This window comes from Herpailurus yagouaroundi, unplaced genomic scaffold (assembly GCF_014898765.1).
Source record: "Herpailurus yagouaroundi ecotype Mexico unplaced genomic scaffold, PumYag 140, whole genome shotgun sequence".
Lineage (NCBI taxonomy): Eukaryota > Metazoa > Chordata > Mammalia > Carnivora > Felidae > Herpailurus > Herpailurus yagouaroundi.
Window position 1 is genome coordinate 87,674,922 of NW_024412395.1, and position 14,340 is coordinate 87,689,261.

Here is a 14,340-nt window from a genome sequence, read left to right on the forward strand (position 1 = left end):
AGGAAGATGATTCAGTTAATTGAAATAATACGTTTCCCTTCCACTATAAAGTACACAGAAGGAAAGATTGCTACTCTTTCAAATGACTCCATTTTGCATTAATAGTGCAGGTAAAAATTTTGACTGAAAGAAATTGACAAAAAAGATAAAATGTGCTTCAGAGTTAACCCTGTATAATGATTATTCAAATATTTTTTCCTCCGTATCATGAATATAGAAAATTAGTTCATCAAATAGAAGTTTGTTATATTTTTTCTAGACCATCTCTGAAATGTCAAAATAATTTTCCCTTGATATGTAGGAAAACAAAAGCTCAATGGAAATTCCTTACCCAAAAAAGTCATTTTTATTTAGACCCATCCATAGAGCACAGAGAGTTAAAATTTGAGTCTCTGATTTAGAAAAAGAGCACAAATCTGGAATAAAGCTTTCTCCTTCACAGCAGCTATCTATTTTTCTATTTTGTGGAATGATTTCTGAGGACTGCTAATATTTGTGGAATTAACTCTCTAAGGTGTTAATTATTTGTAAATGATCCCAGAGTTCTTTGCCATGAAGTATTTTGTGATTTTGTTAAAGCATAAATGTGCATCACATGGACTAGGTGGGTGCAAGTTGTCAAGCTAGAGTACAACTTTACTGAGCATCAAGCATCTAGTGCCCAAAGTGATTTTGTTTCTGTCTATTCAACCATCAAGCAAAATGGTGAATGTCATATTCTGCCTTATTTGTTTAGCAAAAACAATATACTCTGAAGCTATTACAAATATGGAAATATGTAAAGAACATGCCATTAATGCATGTCAAAGGTCTGCTTCATCTTAAGAATTGAAAAGACATAGGTTGGGAAAGTCTACCGTCAAAAAAGACCCCTGGTTGTTTCACTAGAAAATCTATGATTCTCTAGAAAATCTGAGGAAAATCGACAGAAGTCAGCCTTTAAGTTTTAGGATTTTAAGATTTAAAGTGTCTTTAAATAATGCTAGCAATGTGCCCCCTTTAGGTTTGAATCATTTGTTTTAGAAATCATAAAAATTGCCAGTTGATTAAATGTTAGAGTCAAACAGATTCATGCAACTAAAATTGGAATTTCCATTTTTGCAACAAGTGAATCAGATTTAACATTTGGCTTTGATCACTTGGTAATGAGTCACTTGATTTGTATTCTAATGATCTCTAAATTAAAATTTGCAAATGGAATATGAGACCCTGTACATCCACAAGGATTAGGAAAAATGGCTTAGATGAATTCTGTTTCATTGACAAAATAATTAGATACTCATGGAGGATAATTAAAAGTATTATTATTTGAAATAATAAAATGATTTGCTTTCTACAAATAATTTATCTGTGAGGCTTGAGGTGTAATGGTCCTTGTTGACAAAGTTATTTGTGTCTCCATTTTATGTGAAATTCCTAGCATACAACTACACTTATTGTTAGATACAGACTCTGTGATATTACCCCCTTCTTTTTAAATTGGAATTTTTATCATGCCCTAAAGAGTGGCCCAGTCATCATGTTTTCTGAATTCATATTTTGGCAAGAGGCCCTTTCCTTGGGCAGCCGATGAGAGCTGTCAATGATATTTCCCTGTAAGGGACAAGCTCTCTTGCCAGTGGTAGGCAGGCACTGCAATTTAAGCTTTGTCTAGTTAAAAATAGTCAGGACTCAATGTCAACTTGAATTTTTTACTCTGTTTTGCAAATACCAAGAGATGTGATACCACTCTTGGAGAGGGCTGTATATCTAGGATATATTTATTTAGCTTTTTATAATAAGAGGACAAACTGTCCCCTAAAGCATTGAAAACATAATTTCTCTTTAGCTATTAAAGGGACACCGGCAGAGTAGTAGAAGTAGCCAAAGTAAAAATCAAAGAAACAAACAACAAAAATAAACCTTTCTTTCCCTGCTTACGTTATTAATGTGCCCTCCAAAACATGCAAAATTTAAGACACATGAAAGAAGTCACAAGAGCTATTACTTTACACATTACATTACACTAGAGTAATGTCTGTCCAGATCTAGATTTGCTATTGTCCTTAAGATGAATACTGAACTTTCTGAAAATAGAAATAAAACGCCTAACCTCAAACCTTTTGGACCTATGAAGGCCTGGACTACCTTTACATGACCTAGTATAAGTCAGCTAACTAATGGTCCTTGGTTTGCTTCCTTCTAAAAATGGAAAGAATGCTTCCACACCAATCATCCAAGGTTTATGGCTGTTTATGAGCAGCTGTCAGAGAGAGGCCTCTCAGAAGACCACTGAACCAAACCTGCAAGGCAGTAGTGAAGCCCTTTCAGCAGAGGAGGCCCTGAGCCTCCTTGTTGACCCCCTTGGGAAAGCAAGGGTTCTTCCACTGGATGCATAAGAACCCTCATCTATGGCAGTCAGCCCAACCAGTCATGAACCTCATAGCACAGGTGGTGCTATGTCAATCAAGAAAAAGTCAAATGTACCAGGTAATTTATAATTACGATGGCTGACACTGTAGGATTTAAGGGGGTAGGGCATCTACTACACTGAATTACACTATTGGGCCTTTCATAGAGTAGACCTGAGTCCCAGCATTGTCCACAGTATCAGGAGCCTCCCCATCACACATGACCCAATTTTTATTTTTCTATTCTCATCATTTCCAGATTACACCTGCCTACAACTTGGATATCTAAAGTTCTTGAGCATTTGGCCCTTGGGGATTCAGGAGAATAGGGGCTCATATTTATATGATAGATCTGTTCTTCAGTTCCAGTGTTAGTTTTTTTTTCTCTTAAATGATTATGTAGGTGGAAGGAAGTTTGGAGCCTCCTTGGCACTGATCCATTCTGGCTCCCTATACCCAGCATACTGAAAGAAAAATGCATGGTGAAGTTACCTCCAATTCCTTTTAGGTTAGGATTTTAAACAAGAAGATCGATTTTAGCAAGGTTCAGTCCAGATGTGGTTCCAAGGATAACATCAAACATTCTGCTGGGGGCGGAAATGTAAGTAGAAGCTTCTATTAGAAAGCTGTCCTGATTGTTTGGAGCCATCTGCACAGCCAGCACACTGTCTCTTTTCCTGCCTTCCTCACAATACACACCCCCCTTCTTGTTGCTGCTCCATGTGTGCCCTGGTCAGGGAGCTGGTCACCCTTGCATTTTTGCTGGTGGACTTCCCATCCTTCCCTGTAAGGTCATCAACAAATTTCTTTCTTTGAATTGAGGAATAAAACCTTAATGGACTGCACAGTGGTTTTCAGGGGGATGGCAAACCCACCTCACTTGCCAATTTTGTTTGCTGGCCTTTGGCTTCAAGGTATTTCCTCATGCTGTCTCTACCACCCAACAGAAGTCAGCTGGGCACACACACATTTATAGTTCCATTTAAATTACTCTTGAAGCAAAGGCTGATACACTTGAAAGTACCTAAAGTGTATTATGACAGTCTTTTGTCCATCACTATTCATGAGAGTTAGGATATCATTTGCAATAATGCAAAACTAATGAAACACAGTTCATGTGTCATTCAAAGTCCCAATATAAATTTTGTCTTGACGGGATTATGTTTTCTGTGCCTTGAATTGAGTGGAAATAATGTCCTTTGAGAGGAAGGGAAAGATGAATCCATGTTTCTAAAATGTAGTTGAGGCAGAGGCAAACCCAAGGTATAGTCAGCATGATTCTTCACAAAATAAGAATAATAAAAGAGGTGAGCCAGGCTGACTGTCTGTTCTACAGATCCTGTCACCTAAAACTTCAGAACCTGGCCATCTGTGACTTAAGTAATTTACAGTGTAAAGTCCAGATTTCTCACCTGTTTAATAACTCTTGGCTCCTTGCTCCTCAGCTGGGCAGAGATGGAGTCAAGCAGTGAAAGGGGACAAACAACTGCCTTCTACCAGGAACTGTCACCTCTTGCTTGAACTAGTCCCACTGAGCATGAAAATGTCACTGTCATAGGAAGTCCATAACAAGGTTTGCTGGGCTCCTTTAAGGGTGCTGGGCTAAGCCTCAGGATCAGTATTTACACTGACACGTTGCCCTCCTCCCTGTGTCCTGACTGTAAGTGCAAACCATGCGATACTTTCACAGAAACAGTCTCGGTCCTGGGAAATCACTGGAGGGTATCAAAGGGTGACCCCTATCCTCTACTGCAGGGCCTGCTGGTCCAAACAGCTAAGTGGCAAAGGATAAATGAGATAACTAACCATCTTAAAGAAATTAGGGGAGCTTCCAACCTCCAAAACAATAGTCTTAAACTTTCCTCTAGAGAAGAATCACGTGTTCAAATATGCAGATTCCATGGCCTCATTTCCACAGTGTCCAATTCAGTAATCCCATGTACATCTAATGCAAATGGACAACAGCCCACATTTGGAAAAGCACTGTTTCTAACACGGGGAGAGGAAATAATTTCAATAAAATACAAGAAAAAATGTTAATACCATCTTATAATTTGGTGTATGAGAAAAATTCCATTAGCCAAGACATGACAATAGTATTTTAGAAAAGCATGGTTACAGCTTTCTTCTTGTATCTTAAAGCAGTGGTGGTCTTCTTATATCTATGAGCAATGGTGGTCACTTTTATGTAAAAATCACTTTTAAAAAAAATCATTCATCTCTTCACTTGGCTTTTTGCTTATGGGAAGGTTTAACACCGTGTGGTTTCATTCTCTGAGTGGAAGCTTGCCCTATTAATCCAGGTGTTGCTATCCTCTTGTGGCATGATCTGTTTTCTACTAATAAAATCTTCTATCCTAGGATTTTCTTTTACTTCAGTCCTTCTCTCCAACCAAACGTGGGAGGATATTGGGAGGTTATGTTTTCCTGTGTGTGTGTATGTACTTCAGTTTGGGTTTCTGTGTTGTTGGGTGTTGTGAGCTTGGATATGTTTGCGGGTTTTGCATATGAGCTTGGGAGCTTGTCTATGTCCCAACCATTTTAAGCATATTTTATGTGGCTCATACAGGTACAGATTGTTACCAAGAAGATAGACCTAAGCCATGTGACATCCAAATGTGGCTCTCTGAAGAACATCCGCCACAGGCCAGGTAAATAAATTCTTCTTAGTAGTTAGAGAAATATTAAATTGTGTTTAAGAAATTGACAAGCAAAATTTTTGTTATGAAATACCTAATTGGAAAAATGTCTCAAAATCCTGAAAATTCATGCTTTTATTAATAGAAACTTAAGCTAGAAACTTCAAACCATCTTCATTGGGACAGATAAACTTCAATATCACAAAGAGGCCACATATCATAGGACAAGTTCAAAATCAAAACATATATAAAATGCATTTATCTCTACGTTCTCAACCTGCACACTGGAGTTCTTTTAAAATATATAGTCCATAAAATACCTTGGGCCATGTTTTCATACATAATTACATGAGCTGAAATTAGCATTTCCAAAGATTTTTCATGAAAACGTTTTTTCTACATTATGTGAAATAGGGTTTGTGCTTAAGCAAAGCTGATGAAATGTGTTTATCTGCTGAATTTCTCAGATCCTATAGTAGGTCAACAAGCATTACGAACCCTCAGCAGAATGCAGTGCTTAATGGATCCATTGCTTGATGCAGTGCTCATCCCAATTCATTTAACCATTGGCCTCTCGTTTTTCTAGAATATCCTATGGGACTAGTGGTCTAAAGTAGAACTTATATTCATACTTGCTGGGAATTATTTCATCTTTAAAATGTAAATCTAACATATTATGAGTCATTTTTTATTCTGAGTATCATTATCACATATTTTTGTTAAATTCTACCTGCATGCCTATGTAAATAGTGGACAACTGTCAAATTTATAATTTTCTTAAGAATGTTTTGACACAGTATATACCATTGAATTATAGAAGGACACGATGTTAGTATGCCTGATAACTTAATTAAACCAAGTAATAGGTTATTACCATTCATTATCTCAAATGTTATCAGAAACGAGGGATAAGAACTGTGAGCCCCAGGGCACCTGGGTAGCTCAGTTGGTTAAGCACCGACTCTTGATCTCAGCTCAGATCTTGATCACAGGGTCATGAGTTCAAGCCCTGCATTGGGCTCCACGCTGAGCATGAAGCCCATTTAAAAAGAAAAAGAACAACGACAACAACAATTGTCGACAACAACAATTGAGTCCAATAAGTTTTGTGACCAAGAGAAGATTATTAGCAATGTACTAATTGAAAATTAGTTGAAAACCAAATGTAGATAGGATAAGTTTCAAAATGAATAAATGCATTGGAAACATGTCTAGGGGTCAGGCTTCACTTTGAGAAGGTGTGTTCATAAAGTAAATCAAGGAGTTAGAAAATACATATATGGAATCTCTGTTGGTTCACGACCCTCTTGGGAGCTTCCCTGGTGTAATCTGAAATTGGCCCCTGTACTCAGAAGGCAGGAAGAAACTGAAGAAAGAGGCAGGCCACTCCAGGTTGGCAGTGGCAATTTTAATAAGGAAAGGGAATTTACATATGAGGTTTGTCTTGGGCAGCAGCAAGGTGGATCCCAACACCTACTTGCCAAATCTTAGAAGGTTATAAAGAGGCCTTAACTGGGTTTAGTCATGTTTACAGTGTAGCTCTCAACCCCACATCGTTATCACAGAGCTATGTCCTTTGAGCAGCCTCTGGAAGCAGGAAAGGCAAGCAGAACCCACATTCCCAGGACAGGGTAGGGAACGAGAAGTCTCTAAGTGCCCGGGTCCAGCTCTCAGGTCAATCAGTGGTCATGTCTTTTTGTAGATTATCCCCAATAATGTCCAATACTAATTTCAGAACTGTTACCCTGGAATTAGCTTCTCTTTCATTCCTGAGGCAGCAGGGACATGGTGTCATACTGCATATCGTCACAATTCTCTGTACCTCAAGCTTACAAACACTTAGTTGACTCTACTGCTGTGTCAACATGACAAGTATTTGGCCATACCACCTATTTTCTTCCAGAATGCAAAATAAAATTTTGAATTCTTTATTTTAGACAGTAAGTATTCCATTAGCCAAATTCAACCAGACTCTTGATGCACAGAAAAATGTTACACAGTTAAGGAAATAGTCTATGTAAGATTTATTGGTCATAAAAGACTATTGTCATAGACTCCTACCTATTTCTAAATCTGGATCTTACTTTTCTAAGAACTGCAGCAGATGACTAAATTCATAAAGAAGTGTTAACACTATGATCCTTGACAACAGCAAGCTTTTCACAAAGTTACTTTGGAATGTGGAATATGTACAGAGAAAATAAAGGCAACAACTCAATACCTGGAAGCTCAACTTTAGGATGTATGAGGCCTGGTAAAGATTATAGTCCTTCACAATCATGGCTCCTGGTGGGTGCCAGGATTCTTCAGGACCAAGGGGATAGATCCATGAATTCAAATGGGCTTCTCTAATAGTTATATAAAAGTTTCTAGTAGGATTTTCACAAAAACAGACTTCTCGAGCTTCCTTTCCTGAATATATTTGGGGTCAACCTTACATTTTTTTTTCTGTCGTAAAATAGAATTCAACCAAAAATTTAACACAGTTATGTTGACACAACATAGAATCATAAAAGAGAGCTTGAAAAGGCCACTTCTATTAAAGGCTACCAAAAAATAATAGAAAGGTCCCAAGAAAGTGGATCTCATCTAGAGAATTCAACATCCTCTATGCTCTAATCAAGATAAGTATGTTTTATAAATCACACTAATCCCATCACAACTAACAAGTGAGACCCACATGGCCAGGTGAAATGTTGGAAGAATAAAATTGATTGCAATAATACATATTTTGAGGGAGGGACAACTACATGTCTCCTGTAAGCATGAGCTAAATAACATCATGCACATCCTAAACCTTCAGAAGAACAAATGGATATATCTTCAAAATGTAATCTAATCACACCATTTAATTTCAAGGGGCACTTTCCCAGGTAGTTGGGTGTCATTGTAAATGTCCAGGTATCATATGAGAAAAATACTGCAAGGTCTAAGTCTGGGAAGACTTAACAGACCTTTCTTTGCTGACCTTGAGAGATAAATAAGCATCAAGAGTCCAAAATTGAAAAACCTTTTCCATGTTTCTCCCAAGTCAAAATCCTAAGACAGATGCAATAATAGTAGAGGATCGTGTCTTTTACCGCTGGCCTTTCAAAGAAATGCACGCAGCCAAAACCAAATTGCTAATCAAAGTGAAAGCAAATCTTAGGTGGAGAGGTAAAGGAGTCTAATTCAGACTAAAGGACAATGGATACAACTGGGCTTGAACTCCTTGCATTTGCAAGATGGAAAAGGCATGCAGAGATAGGGGCATCACTCTAAAAAGTGGCATGTTGGCACTCTCATCTAACAGTATATCCTCAAATTTAAGACTAGCATTTAGGGAAATGGCATGGTCCAAACTGTATCCCCATTATCAGATCAAAATGAGTGTAAGATTGGTCCTATGGCATCTGTGTAAGAATGGGATCTCTTCATGTTCTCCTCCTATTACTCCATCTGCTAATGATAACGGGACACTCTCAAAACTCTCTAGTTATAAACCACTTAGTTTCCAGCTCGAATTTCATCAGTCAAGCTCTCAGTGTTGAAATTTTACAAATGAATATATGACCCATATGTGCACCATTCCTAACCTATAGTTTTTTGGAAAAGTGACCTATTACCATGAAGAACATTAAAGAAGATCTTCATTTCAATTTAATTTGCACCCTTAAGGATAAGAGATTGGATGTTCCATGTTTTAGAAAGGGTGAAAGGAGATATTTTCATTGTGTTATTTTTAGAGTTTTTGTTGTATAGATAAGGAAATGCCCCTCGTATATTTTAGGTTAGACATAGGTAGATTATTAAGAAGAATTTATTAGTTGAAAAGTAAAGAGCAGAGGGGATAAGTTTCAAAATAGATAAGTGCATTGGAAACTTATCTAGAAATCAGCCTTCACTTTGGCTTAGAGGAAAAAGATATTAATATGTAGAGCAGGCCATATAATGGTACAAAATAAAGATGTCATTACCTTGGGTGGTATGGGAATAATGGTATGGACTGGAATTCTAAAAAAATCCCCATCACATCCGTGGTCAAAAGAATAGTAAATGAAGTTTGTGCTTTGTGATGATCTATCTACTGAAATCATTTTAGGGAAATAGTCACCACAAATAGAAGATGTCATGGTAGCAAGGCATTTAAAAGCTTTGTCCTCTTACAGGTGGTGGGCGTGTGAAGATTGAGAGTGTAAAACTGGATTTCAAAGAAAAGGCCCAAGCTAAAGTTGGCTCACTCGACAATGCTCACCATGTACCTGGAGGTGGTAATGTCAAGGTAAGAAACAAGGTCGCGAGCCGAGCCTGTCTTATTTTGTTTTGTTTTAATCCTTCTGAAATACTCCTTATCAAAATGGGTCCCAGATGGAAGACCTGGGCATAGAGGAAGTAGAGATGGCAGAGCTGAACAGAAGTGACATTGACATCAGCTCTGAGACACGATGGGAGGTCTAGGGGCCATTTAAGATGCTTGAGTTAACAAGGACTGATGTTTGTCTTGAACAGATTGACAGTCAAAAGCTGAACTTCAGAGAGCATGCTAAGGCCCGTGTGGACCACGGAGCTGAGATCATCACGCAGTCCCCAGGCAGATCCAGCGTGGCGTCCCCCCGACGACTCAGCAATGTCTCCTCCTCTGGAAGCATCAACCTGCTCGAATCCCCTCAGCTTGCCACTTTGGCCGAGGATGTCACTGCTGCACTCGCTAAGCAGGGCTTGTGAATATTTCTCATTTAGCGTTGAAGTAATAATATTTAGGCATGAGCTCTTGGCAGGCGTGGGCTCTGAGCAGGTGTTATATTCATTCTTTACAAACCATAAAATAAATAATCTCATTCCCAAACTGTAGTAATTGTTACAATTTTATAAAAAAAAAACAATGAATAGTATATGCAGAAATTGACTTGATTTCCATTTGCAACAGGAAGACACTGGCTTTACATGAGTACAGTTGGACAATTATTTTTGCTCTGCTCTGTTTTGCATGGAGTATTATTATTTTAAAACTTGCATTTTTACCTTTCATGTGCCTGAAGGCTATCCATACATTCTGAAAGGCCTTGTTGAAATCCAAGCTGCTCATTTCACTATTCTGTTGCTGGGTGAAAAGATAAAAGCTGCCCATTTTAACTTATTACAGGTTAAATTAAATCAAGGAGTCTGATTGCAGGAAGGAAAGAGCATGTAAGAAATAAGTTGTTTTGTTTTTTTTTTTTTTTTAAGTGTTATTTTGTATAAATGGGAAGAAAGATTCAGTTAAGTTATTAACATTTGGGACCTGGATAATTATATCAGAGTATAAGTCAATCCAATAAATTATTTAACTAATTAAAAATAGTTACGAAGCATTTGATCTGTGGTTGAGGAAGTGGTATAAAAGTGCATCTCTTAGGAATGAAGCACTTTCATTAGGATGGGCTCATGTCTGATTAGAATGTCAGTTGATCAGCTAGATTTGTGTCCACACTACCAGTTTCACACTCCCTTTCCATCTGTTTGATACAGTATTATAGATATAAATATATATATATTTCTCTGTGGCCATTTGTGATACTTCCTCATATACTTGAATATTATACTTCCTTATTCACAGTATCTGTGTCTCCTGCACCCTTCGGTGTTGCAATTTTAGGTATGTGAAAGTAGATGTTAGCAGGGTTCTTTCCCTACTCAAAAAAAAAAAAAAATACATTAAAAAAGAACAAAAAGTTTTAGCATGAAGTTGCTTCCTGTAACAACTCAGAGCTGTAACCCTGTTTTAGTGCCAGATACAAGTCTCTCCCGTGATGCTAGGAAAAAATTTTTTTCTTTGCTTTTACCAACATGGAGTTTGTGGGGGTGGGTCCAGTTATACATTGAAAGGGTTTACAGATTATTGGTTTAAGATTATGGATTTATCTCATTTTGAATTATGGAATAGTTTGGGTTTTATTCCTGTAATCATTCACAAAACAGACTTCTTAGGATTTCTTTCTTTTTTTTTTTTTTTTTTTTTCCATTTGCTAAAGTTGAAACTCACAGAGGGAGTTTGGGACATGTTGCCCCACTCCTCCAAAAAGTTACTGCTAATTAAATTACCTGATAGAAAATATTTGGCTTTCTTACCCAAAATAAAGATCCCTTGATCAGAAAGGACAAATACAGTATTTTGAGAATGTATAGCTACAAAACATTTGAGATACAGATATCTAAATCAGTTTTTTCAGGACTCCCAACATTGCCCTCTGTAAAGGAACACTATATGACTATTACTTATCAAAAGGTAATGTTGGTCTGGCTTAATATTGAATCTAGAAATCACAAATGAATTAATTCCTCTCACAAATCATTCATTTTAGACTTGTGAATAAGCAATTTATAGTCAATGGCCTGAATATGCAATGAGTTACCAGTCTGGGTGGATGCTCTTATGTATTTTATCTCTGTTTTTTCTTGCTCAGGGCTGGTAGGTTGGATATGAACAGTCAAAGGCAAATGGTCTGATAGGTGTTTGATCTCCGTAAGCCAATTCCTGAACATAAAGGAGGAAATGATGAGCATGGATGTAGCAATGAGGAAGTATAGTAGTATCTAAGAACACAGCCAAGGGATACAAAGACAGAGAGACACAGGTACTGCCATTTTGTGACCACTGGATATTGCAACCAATGTAACTCCCATCAAAAAAACTCTAGGAGCAAAATCATATCATTCATTCTCAACAAGGAGGCTTTACATAGGCAAACATGTCTGAAAATATAAATCAGTTATTTTATACGACAGTCAAAAAATTAGAAACTGCTCAGTATGACCATGGATATATCTATTTTCTGTCTAGTAAGTGCTGTGATGTGGATTTGACCAACCTGAGCATTTTATTCATCAGCTTCCCTTGAAATGCACCAGAAAATAATGGAAGAAAGAATAGTTATATGGAGACTTATGGTACTTTCTTACATGTTTGATAGTGTTAGTGATTAAAGTTCTCTAGAAAGAAGTTAACAGTTGGTTAGGACTCTTAACCCACAAAATAAGCATTTTTTTTATCAACCTGGTTTAAATTTTTTGTAAAACTTAAGAATAAGTAATTATGCTTTACATATTAAAATTCCATTTCCTACAAATACTTGCCCCAAATAAAGATTATATAAAGCACTAAATTTAACTTAGATTTGGCATTAAAACAAATGTTTATTTCAAATCACAGCAAAATTATAATGAATAAATGCCCTTCCTTTGTATGGAAATGTGATTCTTTACAATGTTAACAAAAAGAAACTGATAATTTGTACCAATGGAAGAGGGAAACACACAGGCTAAATGTCTTCTTATGGGAAGAGGGGGTGGAACCTATCTTGCCTTCACTCTCAAGATTAACGACACAAATTAAGCTTTTTGAACACCACTCTTGTGGGGATACCCATACGCTGATCTAGAAATTAAAGCTTCATAGTTCCAATTCTAGATCTACTAATGCCAGTTTCTCTCTGGCTTTAGCCTTTGAGAACCTGTTTAAGGATACATAAGTAATCCAGAGCTGTGAAGAGTTAAAAGGCCAGCTTCTCCAATGAACTCACTCTCTTGGGTCACCTGCAACCAACAATTGGGTACTTCATAATGACACAGGGAAGATCCAAGTTCCTGATGAGTTTCAAAGGCCATGTTCATTTAGGAACCAACTCTCTCTGGATTCTCCTGCTGAGTTCCAGCAGGGTGATAGGCTGAAATCCCACCCACAAGCAAGACACCTGTGTAACACCAACTAGGTTTGGCTAAAGAAGGCTGAAGAGAGAACTCTGTTAAATGGAAGAATCTGCTGATGGTAGCTGGTCTTCTCCACACATTCATATAGTAATACAGCAGAAAATAGAATCATCAAAATATAACATCATGTCGATATTGTTAAAGAAATCATCTCAATGTGGTTGATTGTGACATTGCTACAATGACACTTTTTCTATTTTTCATGCCACAAAAATGAGGAAAATAAACTATTCATGGCCTAAGTACCCAAAAAACAAAAATACATTCATGACTTGGAAAGACAAACTTTAGGCATTCCTTCCAAGATTGATGTGCTAAAATCAACACTGATGTTTGTGTTTTTACACCTAGGATTTTTAGCCTGGGTGTGTAGGTTGAGGCCAAGTCCCTCTGCAGGAAATAGCTTATTTTTAAACTTAGAAAATGTCAATCATGAAAATCTACTTCAACTTTAGCAAAAAGAAAAAAAAATCAACACAAAGTATACTCTGTATGCTGGGATTCCAAGGTTCCAACATGCCGCTACAAATCTCTGGGGGGGTTTCTTTCTTCTGATAATTCTAGAGCCTGTTACCATAGAAAGGCATTTCTTCAATGGCTGGTTGTAGTTAGTTCATGTTTTTCAATCAAAATTTGCAAATGTATTTGTTGCTGTATAGTGATTGTTTTGCAAAATAAAATTGCTTGTCACCTAACTTATAGTTTCAGATTGTTTCTTCTCTGGAAAAAAACATTATACACACATGCACACACAGTGCTCAGTTCAATCAAGGAAAAATTATGCTGAGAAGGCTACAATTATCTCCCTAATTCCTACTGTGTACCAGGCTTCATCTACTACTGTATTTAGCAGGATGCTATCTGTTTTAAGTGACAGAAGCACAGATCAAATTGACTGAAGTGACCAACAATTCAAGCCTCAGGCATGGATGGATCCAGGCATTCAAAAGATGTCATTAGGAATCTTTCTTTTTCTAAATCTTAGCTCTGCTTCTTCTGTCTTGGCTTTATTGACCTTTCACGATGGTCACTGGAAGCTCCAGGTTTTACAACCCACTAAAGAAAGCCTCCTTCCCACTAGCATTAGCCAAGGTCCCGGGTCTGAAAATCATTTAACTTTGGGTCACCTGCTTACTTCTGCTGATTGCCCATGGTTGGGTCACATGATTAACTCTATCCCAGGTGGTTGGGTAGGAGGAGAGCAAAGGAAGAAGTGGTCTTATCTGGACTACATAAACTAATCGTGAAGAGGAAATGTTCCCTTCTAATTAAATGTTCTGTCCTAAGTAAAGTCGGGTTCTACTGCTAGGTCCTAATGTGCAGGTCCTAATGTGGACTTCCTGTGGGTCCATATGCCCTTTTCACTATCTTTATTCAATCCTTTAGCTTCTTGCTACTCAAATTGTGCTCAGGCATCACCTGGGACCTGGTTAGACATGCAAATTCACAGGCTCCACCCCCATGCCAATTTCCAGCATTTCCCTAGGTGAACCAGTCTGCATGTTAAAGATGAGAAGCATTCACCTCTTCTAGTCCAAGGGGAAAGAGCTCCCCTGCAGCCCCCTAACAGGTAAGAATTACTCCTA

At 37.6% G+C, this 14,340-nt stretch overlaps 1 protein-coding gene across 44 annotated transcripts in view; it reads left to right on the plus strand.

The window, feature by feature from the left end:
- MAP2 (microtubule associated protein 2) overlaps nucleotides 1-13,449 on the plus strand; it is a 284,671-nt gene extending 271,222 nt beyond the window's left edge. For 29 of the 44 annotated variants that reach the window (XM_040476065.1, XM_040476071.1, XM_040476062.1 and 26 more), the window contains 4 exons: nucleotides 2,899-2,991; nucleotides 4,960-5,041; nucleotides 9,178-9,290; nucleotides 9,518-13,449. In XM_040476065.1, the coding sequence (XP_040331999.1) occupies nucleotides 2,899-2,991; nucleotides 4,960-5,041; nucleotides 9,178-9,290; nucleotides 9,518-9,733 (504 nt within the window). In that variant the 3' untranslated portion in view covers nucleotides 9,734-13,449. The remainder of the gene's footprint in view (nucleotides 1-2,898; nucleotides 2,992-4,959; nucleotides 5,042-9,177; nucleotides 9,291-9,517) is intronic. The other 15 variants (XM_040476076.1, XM_040476086.1, XM_040476088.1 and 12 more) reach the window with 1 other exon arrangement.
- Nucleotides 13,450-14,340: the final 891 nt, after the last annotated feature.